The sequence below is a fragment of the Lutra lutra genome, chromosome 8 (assembly GCF_902655055.1).
Source record: "Lutra lutra chromosome 8, mLutLut1.2, whole genome shotgun sequence".
Lineage (NCBI taxonomy): Eukaryota > Metazoa > Chordata > Mammalia > Carnivora > Mustelidae > Lutra > Lutra lutra.
Genome location: NC_062285.1, coordinates 57,691,904 through 57,708,218, shown reverse-complemented (window position 1 = coordinate 57,708,218; position 16,315 = coordinate 57,691,904). Strand labels below are relative to the sequence as shown.

Sequence of the window (16,315 nt, the reverse complement as noted above, 5' to 3'; positions counted from 1 at the left end):
TAAACCTAATCATGAGAATACTGTTTTTACTGTCTTCTGAAAATTGAATTATTCTGATTTTATACTTAACACAGTTTAAAATAAATGATCCAATAAAGACAGCCTGTAGATCCAGTGGCGTTTGTGGGATCCTGAGTTGTATGACCCTGAAAGTACTTCGTTCTTAGGGTCAGATTTACCTGTCCCACGCCACCCTCCCATTCATTTCTTTAGCATGTTTACAAAGACAGAAATCTCTGCCTTCCAAGGTACCATTGAAATGTTGGAATATTTTTTGGAAATGGTACAGACCTCTTTCCTTAAATAAGAAGTTACAGATGCTGTTATTTTTCTTTCTCTATATTTTCCTTAAGTCACTCTCCTTTGCATTATAGATCTCTTTCCCCTTTAAAGAACCGCATCAACGTATCCTTTGGGGTCTCACCACTGTTTACTCTCCAGACTCTTCTTTTGCCCTGTACATCTCAAAGTCTTTACTCCATTTACATAGAAGTTCTTGAAATCCTCTACTAAGATTGGTGCCCCTCTTGGGAAACCCTTTGCTTCCCCTGTTTCTTAACATCTTTTGTACTCTTGTGAGATAGTCCATGGGATTGTGTCTCCTGTACTGGACTGTAAGCCTTTTTAGGGCACTGTCTCATAAGAACATATCTATCTCAGAATCCCCAGAACCTGACATAGTTTCCAGCATGTATTGTAGTTATGTTGGAGATTATAAAAATAATCTGTCTTGTGCCTCCTATCTCCTTCAGTATGAGATAATAAGGGGGAGGTGGTTCAGAGCAGGAAGCCACAATATGGTCATTATCTTAACTTCCTTGCTTGCCCTGGACCTGCAAAATTTGGCTTCTGGGTTAAATTAGTCTTTTGTGGTTGAGATTTCCATTGTCAAGTGCTAGCAGCCTTTTAGCCCTGTTGGTTCTCTCTTTGGTTCTTTGTGTTTTTCTTTTTTAAATTTTTTTATTTTTAAGTAATCTCTGTACCCACCATGGGGTTCGAAATTACAGCCCTGAGATTGAGAGTTGCAGGCCCCACCGTACCTGGCCAGGCACCTCTCTCTTTGGCTTTTTGAACCAAAGCAGAACGTGTACCTACAGTTTCCCCTGAGTTGGAGTGTTCAGCAGGACTAACCACAGAGTGTTTATTTTTTTAAAAATTGAATGAAATCCAATCCACAGATCTGTCTCAGATCAGACCAAATGCCCCTTTAACTGGTTTGCCTCCTAAGCTGGGAGCCTTGAAATAAATTCCTGACTTCTGCTTCCCTCGGCTATCCTATATTTGGTTGAACTTTTCCTTTTTTGTTTTTCTCAACATGGTTTTCTAATTTAGGCCTTATTTTCCTGAAGTCAGAGCCAGGCCAAATACAGACATCAGTAAATTTCTCACAATTCTTCTCTGAGAATTAAGGAGAGCAATACAGATCAGGGTTGTCTCCTGTCATGTTTGAAAAGCTTATGTGTGGTGAGTGACCACTTTTCCACAGAACCGTGAATGCCCCCAGGCTAAGCACTGTTTCTAATTCCATTTCTAGTTCCCCAGCACCTAACTCACTGTTTGACACTTAAGTCGTTGTTAACAAAAGTAAGTTTTTATAGCACCCTATCAAGATCATTTCCTTTTGAATAGACACTAATTAAAAAGTACTTGTCAGAATCAGTATAGCAACCTATCACAAGGTTCTCTAATTAAGAGGTTGAGGAAGCTATATATAAGCACTTGAGTATTACTTGAATATAAGTAGATAAGCCAGAAGAATTTAGAACCTGATTAAGTTCAAAACAGAAAAGGAGTGAATGAAGTTTAAATATTCTATAAAGGATTTTTTAAGAACTTAAAATTACTTATAGATTTAGGCTGTTTTATTTTTGCAGGTTCTGGTCCATAGACTTTTCCTTGAGATTCTTGAGAAACTTTACATACTAATCTACCTTAAGAATGTAAATAGGGACGCCTGGGTGGCTTAGTTGGTTAAGCATCCCACTCTTCATTTTGGCTCAGGTCATGATCTCAGGGTTGTGATATCAAGCCCCACATCGGGCTCTATGCTGGGCATGGAGCCTGCTTAGGATTCTGTTTCCCTCATTGTCCCCCCCACCCAATCTCTCTGTCTCTCTGGAAAAAAAAAAAGAATGCAAATATTTTGCTGGTGTCAGAATTGAATGTGTGATCAATGAGCACGAACTGAAAGATCTCTGTTCTAGGCAGGATCGAGAACTTCTTTTTTTCTAATTCCACACAGACACGTCTTCGGCCTCTGAGGATGAGGGCTCTCTGAGACGCCAAGCTGCGCTCTCTGCTGCCTTGCAACAGAGCTTACAGAATGCTGAGTCCTGGATCAACCGTTCAATTCAGGGATCGTCCACTTCTTCATCCGCATCTTCTACGCTGTCCCATGGAGAGGTCAAAGGAACCAGTGGGTCTCTAGCTGATGTATTTGCCAGTACTCGAATAGGTAGGAGCTGGATCTACCCAAGAAGCTCAAATTATGTTCCATTTGGCTCCCAGCCTTCAGGAAGTAGTTTATGATTTGTACTAGGTTTTTAGAATGGCCTAAGAAAATCAGAAAGAACATAACAGTTAATGGGGCAAAGAAGGAAACACCAGCAGTACATTTGGAATGATAGGTATCATCTGCATTATTGGTGCATAGTGTTGCCCACCTGAAGCCATAGCTATTTCCATCAGCAATACTCAAGCTGCAAGATATAACACCAGTCTTAGAGTTTATCCCTGTTGGAGAATATTCCATGTATTAAAAGATATTAAAATATGTAACATCTTATATTTTCCCAGTATTGCTACCTGTGTTTTCTCAAACAAAACCCCAAAAAACCTGAACAAATTCTGCACAAAGACAATACTAGTGAAGCCCTTTGTCTTTAGCTTAAAGACTGGATTTATTGTCCTTGCTGCTGTGTTATTGCTACAACTGGGGCGTGCAGGCTGAGGATGTGGGTACTCTGTGAGCTGCTACCCGCTGCCGATGCTCCTGTATGGAGTGCAGCTTTTGCTTCGCTCTGCCTTTATGTTTTCGTGTGTGTTTTTTAAAGAGTTTGTGACATCTGCAGGTAAAGACAGCTCAGATCTCTGCTTCTGCTAAATTGGTACATATCACACTAAGTAATGTATTTGAACATCATGTGTCTGTGGTGTCTTAAGTTTCATATCAGTGACTTCTCTATTCCATATATATATCTATATATCTATATCTATATCTTTAATCTATTAATTGATTGCTGAAAGGAAAATTTGTAATTCAGGCTTGTAATTAGTAAGGAATAATACAGCCACCTGGAGGGTATGATCGCCCACATTAACAGGCTAAGTGCCAACAGCTGGTGCCTTGTCTTGCACTCTTGGCCCTGCCCTGTAATTCACTGAACCTGCACACTACAGGTGCTCATGCTTATCATCTCTTCTCTTAGGAAGGACAAGTAGCAGAGACATGGCCGGATCAGGTTTTATTTCCCCATTTGTCTAAAAGAGAGCAATTTCACTTACTAAAAACATTGTCCTAGGGGCACCTGGGTGGTTCAGTGGGTTAAAAACATTGTCCTAATACCCAGTTAACTGTCTGGATTTTTGTTCATAAGATGATTTCATCTGACCCGATATTTTTTTCTCTTGCTTCTACTAGTCTCTGAAGTTTTTTGTTCAGGTACTCGCAGAAACCATTTTATCTAACAGTATTGCCTTTTGGATGTTTGCTCTAACAGAAGCAATTCATCTTCCCAATAGAAAAATGTGAAGATACAGATAATGATAAAGTCATCTATAAAGCCACTTCCCATGGGTAACACTTCAATGTGTATCTTCCTAGACTTTTTTTTTTTTTTTTTTTTTTTTTTTTTTTGCATATTGAATATGTAGGGTTTTGGTCTTGTTTTTACAAAAATGAAATTGTACTAAACATAGTGTTCATAACCTGCTTTTCTTAGCACTGTATCACAAACATCTTTTATGTCATTAATATAGAATTATACTGTATTTTTATGGTTTCAAAGTATGCCATTATATGGCCCTGCCTTGGTTTATTTAGCCATTCTCATGTTTTGGACATTTAGGTAGTATCCAATTTTCTGCTATTATAAAAACTGCTGGAATGAACATATTGTGCTAGTATATTTGCAACTTTAAAAACTATTGAATTAGTAATAACAGACTCTTTGGGCATAGAGACCTTACCCCCAGATTTATTTTAGAAATTGTTTATATAATGCTTTTTTGTCTTTTTTATAGTTTTGAGTGGCTTGTTGTTACTATTGTGAATCATATATTTTATTCCTCTAATTTTCCTTTTTTTCTCCAGATGTTTTCCTAAATTTTTTGTAACACATCCCTGTTGAATGGCTCTCCTCCAACTTATGTCATTCAGTTTCTCAATATTAAGAATCCCTACCTGAAGCAGAGTACAGTAACATTATTTAATCATGCTTCAATCAAGGGAAGAACCTTGTCTGTCAGATAGATCTGAGGTTTTTGTGAGTTACTTTATAAAAATTGGAAGTGGGCTTTATCTGGTTTTCTTTCCTGGAAACCTGAGTAATCTCAGGGCCAGTCCCAGGCCCAAGACACTCCTTCCATGTTCAGGGAAAGAAGAAACATACATAAGCCAACATAAACATGAAGAAATGACTGAGACTATAATATTAGTAGCATTACAACCATACTAATTTTGTTTTCATTTTGAAGTCGCTCACAATCTTATTCTGATTATTAATATTGAATTTCTACTAGTCTGTCTTTCTGTGTAGGAAAGAATGTTTTTCAGGAATATTTGATATGTGATTTGCTTTTACTAAAACTTTTCAAGTTTTTGAAAATAGTAATTTTGATATGCCCTTCCTTAACCTCTTGTTCTCTCATTATACCTTCCTAGTAGAATTTGATATCAAAGGTTATTTTCTAACAGTTGATGCCCTGTTTATGTAGTTTTTTCTTGTTAAGAAACAACAAAAGTTTGAAGATTCTTTTTATTGCTAATGTAATATAATTCTAAATTTTGTTTTCTCCCCTCTTAGAGAATTTCTCTGCTCCCCCTGATGTCACTACAACTACCTCTTCTTCTTCATCATCTTCCTCAATGCGCCCAGCAAATATTGATCTGCCCCCCTCGGGGATAGTTAAAGGCATGCACAAAGGATCCAACAGGTCCAGCCTTATGGATACAGCTGATGGTAGGGAGTTCTTATGGGCAGCTAAATAGGGAATATTAGTTAAACTGAAAAAATTCACATCCTGGTAGCAGTGCCTGAGTGGTCGAGCAGAACTCCCCAGCAGCTGGCCCGCTAACACAGTCTGCATGGCCTCTGGAGCCCCTTCTTTTCAACAGCCTGCCCCGTGGCAGCACTGTTACTTGTTCAGACAGTCTGCATTGTCAAAAGATACTCTGAACAAAAAATGAGTGGTGGGGGGGAGAATGCTATAAGGCAAGAGGAGGATTAGATGAAATCTGGAAGCAGGTGTCGATAATAGCACCATATTTGTTCTGTGTTGTCATAAAACCTGTCACATACATATTTATATGTATTTGGCCCAGTTGAAATAGAGTAAGACTGTGGGCCCAAGCCAAATGTCATTAGAAATAAAAACACCGGGGTGCCTGGGTGGCTCAGTGGGTTAAGCCGCTGCCTTCGGCTCAGGTCATGATCCCAGGTCCTGGGTTCGAGCCCCACATCGGGCTTTCTGCTCAGCAGGGAGCCTGCTTCCTCCTCTCTCTCTGCCTGCCTCTCTGCCTACTTGTGATTTCTCTCTGTCAAATAAATAAATAAAAATCTTTAAAAAAAAAAAAAAAGAAATAAAAACACCTAAGTGGATTGAGAAGCTGAGATAGCCCTAAAATCAATGAGATTGTAACTTACTGTTTTTTCCCTTCTAGGTGTTCCTGTCAGTAGCAGAGTATCCACCAAAATTCAGCAGCTTCTCAACACTCTGAAACGACCCAAAAGACCTCCCTTGAAAGAATTTTTTGTGGATGACTCAGAAGAAATTGTGGAAGGTAGTGCTAATAATACCAAAGATATATATTCCTTTGACAGACATGTATTAGGCAATTACTGCCTGTCAGGTACCATAGGATTTAAGGGTGAACAAGGCAGCATTTTTGTTGAAAGAATTTGTAGTTCTCTGCTCCTCTTTCCCTAAAGATCATTTATATTTCAGATCTCAGGAATAAAAGAAAGAGGGAGGAAGGGGAAGAGAAAGGCAGAGATACCTATGGAAGCATAGAACTATCCTTGGAAAATACACTCTCTGAAGTTAGGAACTTTCCTAAATACAAATTTTTTTTTAATCATTTTTTTAATTTATTTTCAGCATAACAGTATTCATTGTTTTTGTACCACACCCAGTGCTCCATGCAATCCGTGCCCTCTCTAATACCCACCACCTGGTTCCCCCAACCTCCCACCCCCCCACCTCTTCAAACCCTTCAGATTGTTTTTCAGAGTCCATAGTCTCTCATTATTCACCTCCCCTTCCGATTTCCCCCAACTCCCTTCTCCTAACTCCCCATGTCTTCCATGCTATTTTTTATGTTCCACAAATAAGTGAAACCATATGATAATTGACTCTCTCTGCTTGACTTATTTCACTCAGCATAATCTCTTCCAGTCCCGTCCATGTTGCTACAAAAGTTGGGTATTCATCCTTTCTGATGGAGGCATAATACAAAATTTTTAAAATTGTTCACATTTTGCATTATCCTAGAATACGCATGTCAGATTTTGGCCTCAAAAATTTGCCCAGTCAGGGGCGCCTGGGTGGCTCAGTGGGTTAAGCCGCTGCCTTCGGCTCAGGTCATGATCCCAGGTCCTGGGTTCGAGCCCCACATCGGGCTCTCTGCTCAGCAGGGAGCCTGCTTCCTCCTCTCTCTCTGCCTGCCTCTCTGCTTACTTGTGATTTCTCTCTGTCAAATAAATAAATAAAATCTTTAAAAAAAAAAAAAAAATTTGCCCAGTCGGAGACACTTGCAGGACTTACTGTCAGAGAGTTCTCCCTACTTTTTTTTTTTAAGATTTTATTTATTCATTTGACAGAGAGAGACACAGTGAGGGAGAGAACACAAGCAGGGTAAGTGGGAGAGGGAGAAGCAGGCTTCCTGCTGATCAGGGAGCCTGATGCGGGGCTTGATCCCAGGACCCTGGGATCATGACCTGAGCCGAAGGCAGATGCTTAACGACTGAGCCACCTAAGCGCCCCGAGTTCTCCCTGTTGTAGCAGTCCTTCCCCTCCTTCCTACTTTGCCTTAATCCTTTCAAATAAAGTCTCTCCTTAACACCCCCCCAAACTTGCCCAGTTTTGTTTTTTTTTTTAATTAAGATTTTATTATTTGACAGAGAGAAACATAATGAGAGAGGGAACACAAGAGGGAGAAGCAGGCCTCTCCCCAAGCAGGGAGCTCGATGCAGGGCTCAATCCCAGGACCCTGGGACCACGACCTGAGCCTAAGGCAGCCGCTTAACAACTGAGCCACCCAGGCACCCCAGCCCAGTCTTTTTTGATATAATCCTTTTGTTAAATGAGTCAGTCATACATATGTCTGCTTTCTACAGGATAGGGTGGTAGATGGTGAAAGGTTTTCAGAGATTTATGAAAATACAACCACTCCTACATACTGTTTACACATTAGACTGGTACTAAAATATATACACATGAAAGCATAGTTTAACCAATAATTATGTATCAAGTAATACAACAGCTGGGAGAAGGGCAGAAATCAGTCCCACCCCTGTGGTTACGGAAAGTTTCGTAGAGGAGGTGGTAGTAGTGCTTTCTTTATTTAATAATTTGACAGATATTTATGGATGAAGTCATGTGATGTCTAGGATTTAATAGGAAGAATTGGGAGCAGATGAATAGGAATATAGATGAAATGAAGGTGGCCATTTGATAATTGTTGAAGCTGGATGACGAACAGATCTACCTAAAAAAAGTTTTGTCGAAAGAACCGAGCCTTGGTAGCTTGTAGTTCATTTTTACATCCTGAGACTAACATAGTAGGCTTGATCACTTTGGACATGTTAATGGGACTAGGCACATTAATAGGCTAGATCTGGTCTTAGCCCACTTTATGCCGCCAGAACCAACAAGCAACCTGACATATGAGGTTAAGATGACTTTATGTTCCTTCAGGAGTCACTGAATTCATTGAATGGATGGATGTCTTCCTATGTATATTGATATTCAAGAGGCTCATACCAGTAATAGCCTCCCCAGTATTTCTAGCACTGTGTACTAACCAGGCAAATGAAGATCACGGTTTAAAAGGAATCATACTTGAACAATTTTTATTGGCAGAATAGCACTAACAGCTTTCCACTAATTATAAATAGGCAACATTTGCTTTTTTTAAATTGCTTATTTAAATAGGAAAAGAAAAATATCCTCATGTCTTTGCAAACCTTTGAAAGAGTATCCCCCAGGGTCTGCATTGAGGCCTACTAGATGGCAATAATAAACACACTTTTATGACCAGAAGACTATGCCTACCATAGATACAGCCTGTCCATAAAAACAAAACTATTTAGAATCACCCATGTTTATTTTTTTAATTCATATGGTGGTTTAGAGTCTGGGACTATACAAAGCAGAAAGGCAACTGAAACATTATTTACCTCTGGTGGTGAATTGGGAAGTGAAACCATTTCATTAGTTTTATGTTAGTAGAAAAAAGAATCAAAACATTTTAAGTAAATTTTCCAAGTCTGTCATTAACTTGGGCTTTAAAATAAAATTTATTTCTCATTTCATTTATCCATCTAATACCTGCCGCTTATTCTGTTTCTTTTCCTTTCTGTGCCTCTTCTCCTATCTCCCACTCACCTGGTTAATTCTTACCTTTCCTGTAAGACTCAGTTCACGTGGGGGTCTCAGTGCTCTAAGCAAGGGATGTGGCCTCCTTCTGCCTTCCCTATAATGTCTCTAGTCATGCATTGCTCATGTTTGTCTACTTAGTTCTGAGTATGTGTGTCTGTCCCCCTTACACTCCAGACACCTCGTGAGGGCACAGATTCTGTGCGCCTTGCATCTACCACTTATTAGAAACAATAAATGTTTGCTCAAAGAATGATATGTACAGCATTTATTTCCTCAGTGTTTATCAAATCCTGTGCATATCATTGGTAGTAAATAACTTGACTTTGTTCCATTTGTAAATTATCTTTAAAAAAGTAGAATTTTTTTGCTTTTTATTATTTGAATAATATTTGTTCATTAGAAAAATTGGGAGGACTTTTATTTATATGAAAAAATATGAAATCCTATTCACCTCCAGTTTCTGGAATGACCATGTTAATAATCTAGCACTTTCATTCCCCCAAACTCAGTTTGGTTAACATCATTGAACTACCATTATGTAATAGGTACCATAGGCAATAAGAAGACAAAGAACCGAGCCTTCTTTCAAGAAGGTGTCAGGCTTAAGGGGAGAAAAGCTTACACAGGAAAAGAAGACTTTGAGGATCCTCAGTGCTTTTATATGGGTAGACTACCACACAGTGGGGGAGCACTAAGGAAGGAATAATTGGGGATGGCTGCCCAGGGAACATGCTGTTTGAGCTGCATCCTGACAAGGATGAGTGCAAGTGTACCCAGAGCAAAGGGATTGGCCAGATAAGATGTGTACAAAGGTTCAGAGACCTGGAACACTGTCATCCATGCTCATTATCTGTTTGAGTTTAATAATAACCTTGTGATCCCGTCTCGGCCTTTTGGCTAAAATCAAGTGTAATAATGACCCTGTGGTCTAAGTGTTACTATCCCCATTTTACAGATGAGGAAAAATGAGGTTCAAGTGACTCAAGTTGCCTGAGGTCACACTGGTAAAACGTTAATGTAAATTTGGGTTTTCTGACTCAAAGCTTAATGCTTTCTCATTAAATATAACCCAGTGCAGTGGAACCTGGCTCTCTAACATCAGAGACTTCTGGATTAGAAGGATTTAAAGATTTAAAAACCAGTTGAGGGCGCCTGGGTGGCTCAGTGGGTTAAAGCCTCTGCCTTCAGCTCAGGTCATGATCCTAGGGTCCTGGGATTGAGCCCCACATAGGGCTATCTGCTCCACAGGGAGCCTGCTTCCTCTTCTCTCTCTCTCTCTGCCTGCCTCTCTGGCTACTTGTGATCTCTCTCTGTCAAATAAGTAAATAAAATCTTAAAAATAAATAAATAAATAAATAAAATAAAAACCAGTTGAGTAAAATTATAAAAAGGCTAAAAAGGAATGTATGCTCTGTGCTTTTCTGTACGTTCAGTGATTTGCTTTGTTAGAGTCCAGATTTGTTTATTACATAAAATATATTAAATGTGATTTCACTGTTATGTGGGAAGGTGAATTCAGCCCCAGTTTGTGGATTGCCATTTCTAGCAATATAATTTCTTTCCTCAGAGTTTAAACCAAGTAAAGATGAAAAGGGAAATATATTTGAGATTAGAGACCTAAGTTGTGTGAGTTGTTACTTCTTTGTATATATTTCAGATAATATTTTTATAACCCCTGGGGGTTTTTTTTGGTACAGTACCTCAGCCAGACCCCAACCAGCCTAAGCCCGAGGGACGGCAGATGACCCCTGTCAAGGGGGAGCCATTAGGAGTCATCTGTAACTGGCCTCCTGCTCTTGAGTCGGCCCTGCAGCGCTGGGGCACCACGCAAGCGAAATGCCCCTGTCTGACTGCCCTGGACGTGACGGGGAAACCGGTTTACACCCTCACATACGGTGAGTTTGTAAGAGCCCCAGCTCCCTCTTCTCCTAATAGTTCTGCGGATTATCGGGTGGTATTTTCATCTTGATATTTAGTGGTTGCTGGTCATTGTGTTCCAACAGATTTTTTAAAAATTATTTTAATAGGATCTTGAGTTCTGAGTAGTGCTGTTGTCAAATATTTTCATTTGCTAAATATTTGCAAAGCAGCTAATATTTAAAAGAGCAGAAAGAAGAAGGAGGCTTTGTAGATCCACTGATGATTTAATATTTGAAGGGGATTTGGGGAAGACGTTTGGGCAGGATATATGGCAGAATAGTTGTTTGTTTTTGTGTTTAAAGAAATGCCTTTAAAAAAAAAAAAAAGTATTTTATGTATTTAGTTGAGAGAGAGAGTGAGAGAGAGCACAAGCTGGGAGAAGAGGAAGAAGCAGGTTCCCTGCTCAGCCCGATGTGGGGCTCCATCCCAGGACTCTGAGATCATGACCTGAGCTGAAGGCAGACACTTAACTGACTGAGCCACCCAGTTGCCCCCCAAAATCCAATAGTTTTATCTAAAAATTGAAACTGATTTCTTTTTAGATCTTAGCCATTTCATTCTACTCTTGCTAGAACAGGCACAAAATTCTACAGTGAGCAAAGAATTAGGGACACCTGGGTGGCTCATTCGGTTAAGCATCTGCCTTCGGCTCAGGTTGTGATCCCGGGTTCCTGGGATCCTAGTTCTGCATCCGGCTCCTCACTCAGCAGGGAGCCTGCTTCTGCCTCTGTGTGCTGCTCCCCCTGCTTGTACGCGCTTGCGCTCTCTCTCTCTCTCTCTCTCTCTGACAAATAAAAAGATATTTAAAACAAACAAACCCCCAAAGAATTGATACTTTTCCATTTAGTTTTATACCCCAGCTGAAGTTTGATTTTTCTTTTTAAAGAACTTTTAAAAGTAACTTATTTTTCTTTTAAAAATTCCTCTAAAATAACTTTATTTTTCAATTTTTAATTTTTTTTAAGATTTTATTTATTTATTTGAGAGAGAGAGAGAGAGAGGGAGAGCTCAAGCAGGGGTGGGGGCAGGAGGGGAAGAGGAACAGGAGAGGAGAAGTAGACTCTCCACTGAGCAGTGATCCCAGGACCCTGGCTGAGATGATGTCCTGAGCCGAAGACGGACACAAGCGATTGAGTCACCCAGGTGCCCCTGTTTTTCAAGTTTTAACAAGAAGGATGGATTCAACCTGGGCTGTGAGATTTTGTTCTAGTTTTTTCAGACATATTCCTTTTTCCCTTCAGAATTGAACCACATTGTTCATAGACTTAGATACAGAATAATTTTAGGGGAAAAAAAGTTTTTATTTAAAGAACTGGACAGGGCGCCTGGGTGGCTCAGTGGGTTAAGCCGCTGCCTTCAGCTCAGGTCATGATCTCAGGGTCCTGGGATCGAGTCCCGCGTCGGGCTCTCTGCTCAGCAGGGAGCCTGCTTCCCTCTCTCTCTCTCTCTCTGCCTGCCTCTCTGTCTACTTGTGATCTCTCTCTGTCAAATAAATAAATAAAATCTTTAAAAAAAAAAAATAAAGAACTGGACAGTTTGATGTGAGTTTAAAACTCTAGGGGCGCCTGGGTGGCTCAGTTGGTTAAGCGACTGCCTTCGGCTCAGGTCATGATCCTGGAGTCCCGGGATCGAGTCCCGCGTCAGGCTCCCAGCTCCATGGGGAGTCTGCTTCTCCCTCTGACCTTCTCCTCGCTCATGCTCTCTCTCTCTGTCTCTCTCTCAAATAAATAAATAAAATGTTTAAAAAATAAAAAATAAAAAAAAATAAAACTCTAGCTGCCCCTCTGAATGAGTTATACGTAAAACTGACATATTTATTCAGAATAACATTGATTCCTTTTTCACTTTCTACATTGTCTAAGATAAGAATTTCTAAGGGTATTCAGAGGGAGGGAGAAGGAAGAAGGGAAGATAAACTTTTTTTTCCCAAAAAAGTGGCTTTTAGAATTCATTTCAGAACTTATATATTAATTTCATCCATGTAACCCTTAAAGCAGTTAGCTGACCAAATCTTTACATGTTTTTTAACATCTATGAATATATCCACGTTTCACCTAATTTCCATATTGCTTTCACTTCCATATTGTTTTCACTGAAGTACAGTGGCGTGGAATACTTAATTATTTGAGTCATACTTTTGCTTTGCAGTTTACCTCAAGTATCTGATGCCATATATGTAAGTTGTTCTTCAGAAGAAGCTTAGAGCAGAGTAGTCTTCTGATTTTCAGCCCTATTAAGAAAATTGTTGTCCTCCCTTTAAATGTGATCAGCTCTCTAAAGATACTCAGATTAGGGGCGCCTGGGTGGCTCAGTGGGTTGAGCCTCTGCCTTTGGCTCAGGTCATGATCTTGGGGTTCTGGGATGGAGCCCCACATCAGGCTCTCTGCTCAGCGGGGAGCCTGCTTCCTCCTCTCTCTCTGCCTGCTTCTCTGCCTGCTTGTGATCTCGGTCAAATAAATAAAATCTTTAAAAAAAAAAAAAGATATTCAGATTACTTCACAAAAGAATTTGAAATATTATCTATACCAAAATGAGCCATCTGGTAGTGGTTTTTTTTGTTTGTTTGGAAACAGGACTGGCTTTTGAAACTCAAGTGAATATAAAGCATTTTTTGGTGGGGGTGGGGCTTTGTATGTCGGCGGGCGGGAGGTGGTGGGGGGGGAGGGTGACGCTTGTCTAATGAATCATTTGGAAGGGCCACTGTCTTACTAAATGTGCTCATGAACTGAATGCTGCCTCACTGAGGTAGGCCTGTGGGTTTTTTTTCTATATGATTCTTTTCTTTTTCCAGGAAAGTTGTGGAGCAGAAGTTTAAAGTTGGCCTACACACTGCTTAATAAACTGGGGACCAAAAATGAACCTGTATTAAAACCTGGAGACAGGGTAATTGGTTTTTTGGTTTTAGGGAGGTGATGGTTCGTTGTTTTCTAATATGCACATTCTGGATTTTTAATGCACAACAGCACAATTTATGTAACTCTTAGTCTTAAAAAATGAAAATGGTTTGGTTCCAACCCAGGTTAGCTCAGTGCCAGGTGATAATTCTTGTATTCATAGATTAAAGGAAATTCACATGTCCCTTTCTGTAGCTGCTACTCAGTAAATTCTTGTGCTAACACAAAGAAAGAGGAACCTAACTCTTTCTGGAAATAAATATTCCAATAACCAGACAACAAAAATAGCAATAAAGTTGACTCTGATTTTCTTTTCATTACAAATTACCCCATAAACATTTTTCAAAACTTTTTCTGTGTTTTTATATGGAAAGAGACGGACACCCATGTTCTATAAAGAAACAAAATGACATCATTTAATTTCTTCTTTAATTGAAGGTTACATTAAGCAAAAATTTTTTCTAACTTTTTGAAGAGTTTTTTCCTATTAATGACTTTTCTAAGAAAATACAATGACTTCTTACCATCAAATGTTACTTTCTATTTGGTATTCGTAGAATGAAGCACCTGTACAACAGACTTCTTTTTACTAGGCTCATGATATAGAACCTCCTGGACTAGGCTTTTAAAAATACTTTTGCACTGTGACAAAGGGCATCTAAAGGGTGGCTTCTACTTAGAACTGTGACACATGAGGGTTCCCTGGTCCTCACTGAACCCTAAGAAGGTAATTTTTGTGTCTTCCTAACACCATGGACACTTGTGTGCAGGAAGGAAACAGGTTGTCTTAAATGTTTTGTGGAATTAACATGTTTTAGAACTCTAGAAAGAATTAGCAGCTTCAGGATTAACCTTATCTTGGGAGTGAGTTAAAAAAAATTGAAAGTAAAAAAAAAAGAATTTGAAAGTAAAAGAAGGGGAAATAAGAGTCTAGTGACATAATTAATTTTCACATGTTAATCTATAAACATCTAAGCCAAGTAACAAGCTCCCCAGTGATAATGGTTTTGCATTTCTGGAATAAATTAGGAAGGGTCATTTATCCCTGTGATGCATTACAGGTGAGATCACAGTTTTGAACATAGTGCATGGGTTCCACTATTTATCTTTTGTAGATGAATTAACGTTTTATCTGTGATGGCTTGTGCTAGTATTACTTGCACCCATTACCTGTGCCTTCACGCTAGAGTACTTGTGTTGCTGGTTAAGTGAGTAAAGATTAATGCAGTGAACTCATAAAAGAATAAGAAACCTTGTGTTGGTGCTATAGTGGCAGTCGAGTTATGAGTTCTCTGAGAGTTGTAAGGGCTATTCTTGAATATGCTGGCCTATCTAGAGAGACCCATTACATTTATTTTATTACTTTAGTCCTGCATTAAAGTAAATGCCTTAGGTTTCACAAGTAATTAACTTACTACTTAAGGTGAGTTGTTAACTACTCAATCACCAATAGAATTCAGTGAAAAATTTTTCTTACGATGATGATGAATTGCATTATAGTTTCCAAAACGTTAGTCTAGTATAATCATGGGGACGGTAGAGATCTTTTTAGACGTGTGCATCTTTCTCAGTAACTTAATTTAATTTAAGCTATTACATAGTTTTATTGTGTTCATGAGACAAGTTATATATAAATGTTTATCTTAGAGAATGACATTGAAAGTATTAGTCTGGTTTTATTCCTCTGTTATTGAATGTTATTATGCATTATAGGTAGCCCTGGTTTACCCCAACAATGATCCAGTCATGTTTATGGTGGCTTTTTATGGATGTCTCCTGGCAGAAGTGATTCCAGTGCCTATAGAGGTACCTCTTACCAGAAAGGTAACATTGCTAAATTTAAGAGGAATGTAGCCTGATGTGACATGGTGGGCATCTGGTTCTTGGATCGATTGACTCCTTCATGACATTAGAAACAGCGTGATCATTTTCTTAAGTACTCAGCTTCACTTGCTAAAACCATGAGACTTGTAGACAAATAATAGTTATTATTATTTATTTATAAGTTTCAGGAAAATAGTATTCTTTCAACTAAGATAGAATTTTTATGGATAAAATTTAAAAATCACCTGGGCATACCTTACTTTTCAACAATTACCATTTATAAAGAGGATCCCTGTTACTTACTTGAGACTATAGATGATCCACATTTATAACAGGTGAGACCTTTTGTGAAGGGATTTCCTTTATATCATTCAACTGGGGATTTCCCTGAAGTTGGAGAATGATACAGAGACAGGATATTACTACCCTGGGGAATAAGATTTTACTTTACTGACACATTAGCCCATGCAGCATATGTCTCAAATTTTTAAGTTAAACCAAAAAGATTTCTCTGTGAGCTCTCTGACCCTACTTTTCTCCTGCAGTTTATTATTGAGGGATCATGATAAAGACAAATATGGTAGAGACTGTGGATTTACAAGAAAACAGTTATTTTTGGAAAGGAATAAAAAAAACAAGTGATAGCATCCCTGAAACTCTGGTTGATGGGGTACAGTGTCTTTAGTCAGAAAGTCATAGGCTTGTTCTTAAATTATTAAGTTGGCTGTGTTTGTGTGGTTTCATAATGATACTGGCAAGGTGATGTTTTAATAGAAATACTTTAGACTATGTCGTTTGTTGTTTTCTCTTGTGTGGTCATAAGGTTTAAATCTTACCTCCTTTAAAATAATAAGGAG

At 39.0% G+C, this 16,315-nt stretch overlaps 1 protein-coding gene across 3 annotated transcripts in view; it reads left to right on the top strand.

Moving 5' to 3' along the window:
* Positions 1-16,315, top strand: part of DIP2B (disco interacting protein 2 homolog B) — a 234,832-nt gene that overhangs the window by 162,685 nt on the left and 55,832 nt on the right. For 2 of the 3 annotated variants that reach the window (XM_047740189.1, XM_047740192.1), the window contains exons 5-10: positions 2,243-2,455; positions 5,025-5,180; positions 5,882-6,001; positions 10,518-10,715; positions 13,532-13,623; positions 15,348-15,458. In XM_047740189.1, the coding sequence (XP_047596145.1) occupies positions 2,243-2,455; positions 5,025-5,180; positions 5,882-6,001; positions 10,518-10,715; positions 13,532-13,623; positions 15,348-15,458 (890 nt within the window). The remainder of the gene's footprint in view (positions 1-2,242; positions 2,456-5,024; positions 5,181-5,881; positions 6,002-10,517; positions 10,716-13,531; positions 13,624-15,347; positions 15,459-16,315) is intronic. The other variant, XM_047740190.1, reaches the window with a different exon arrangement.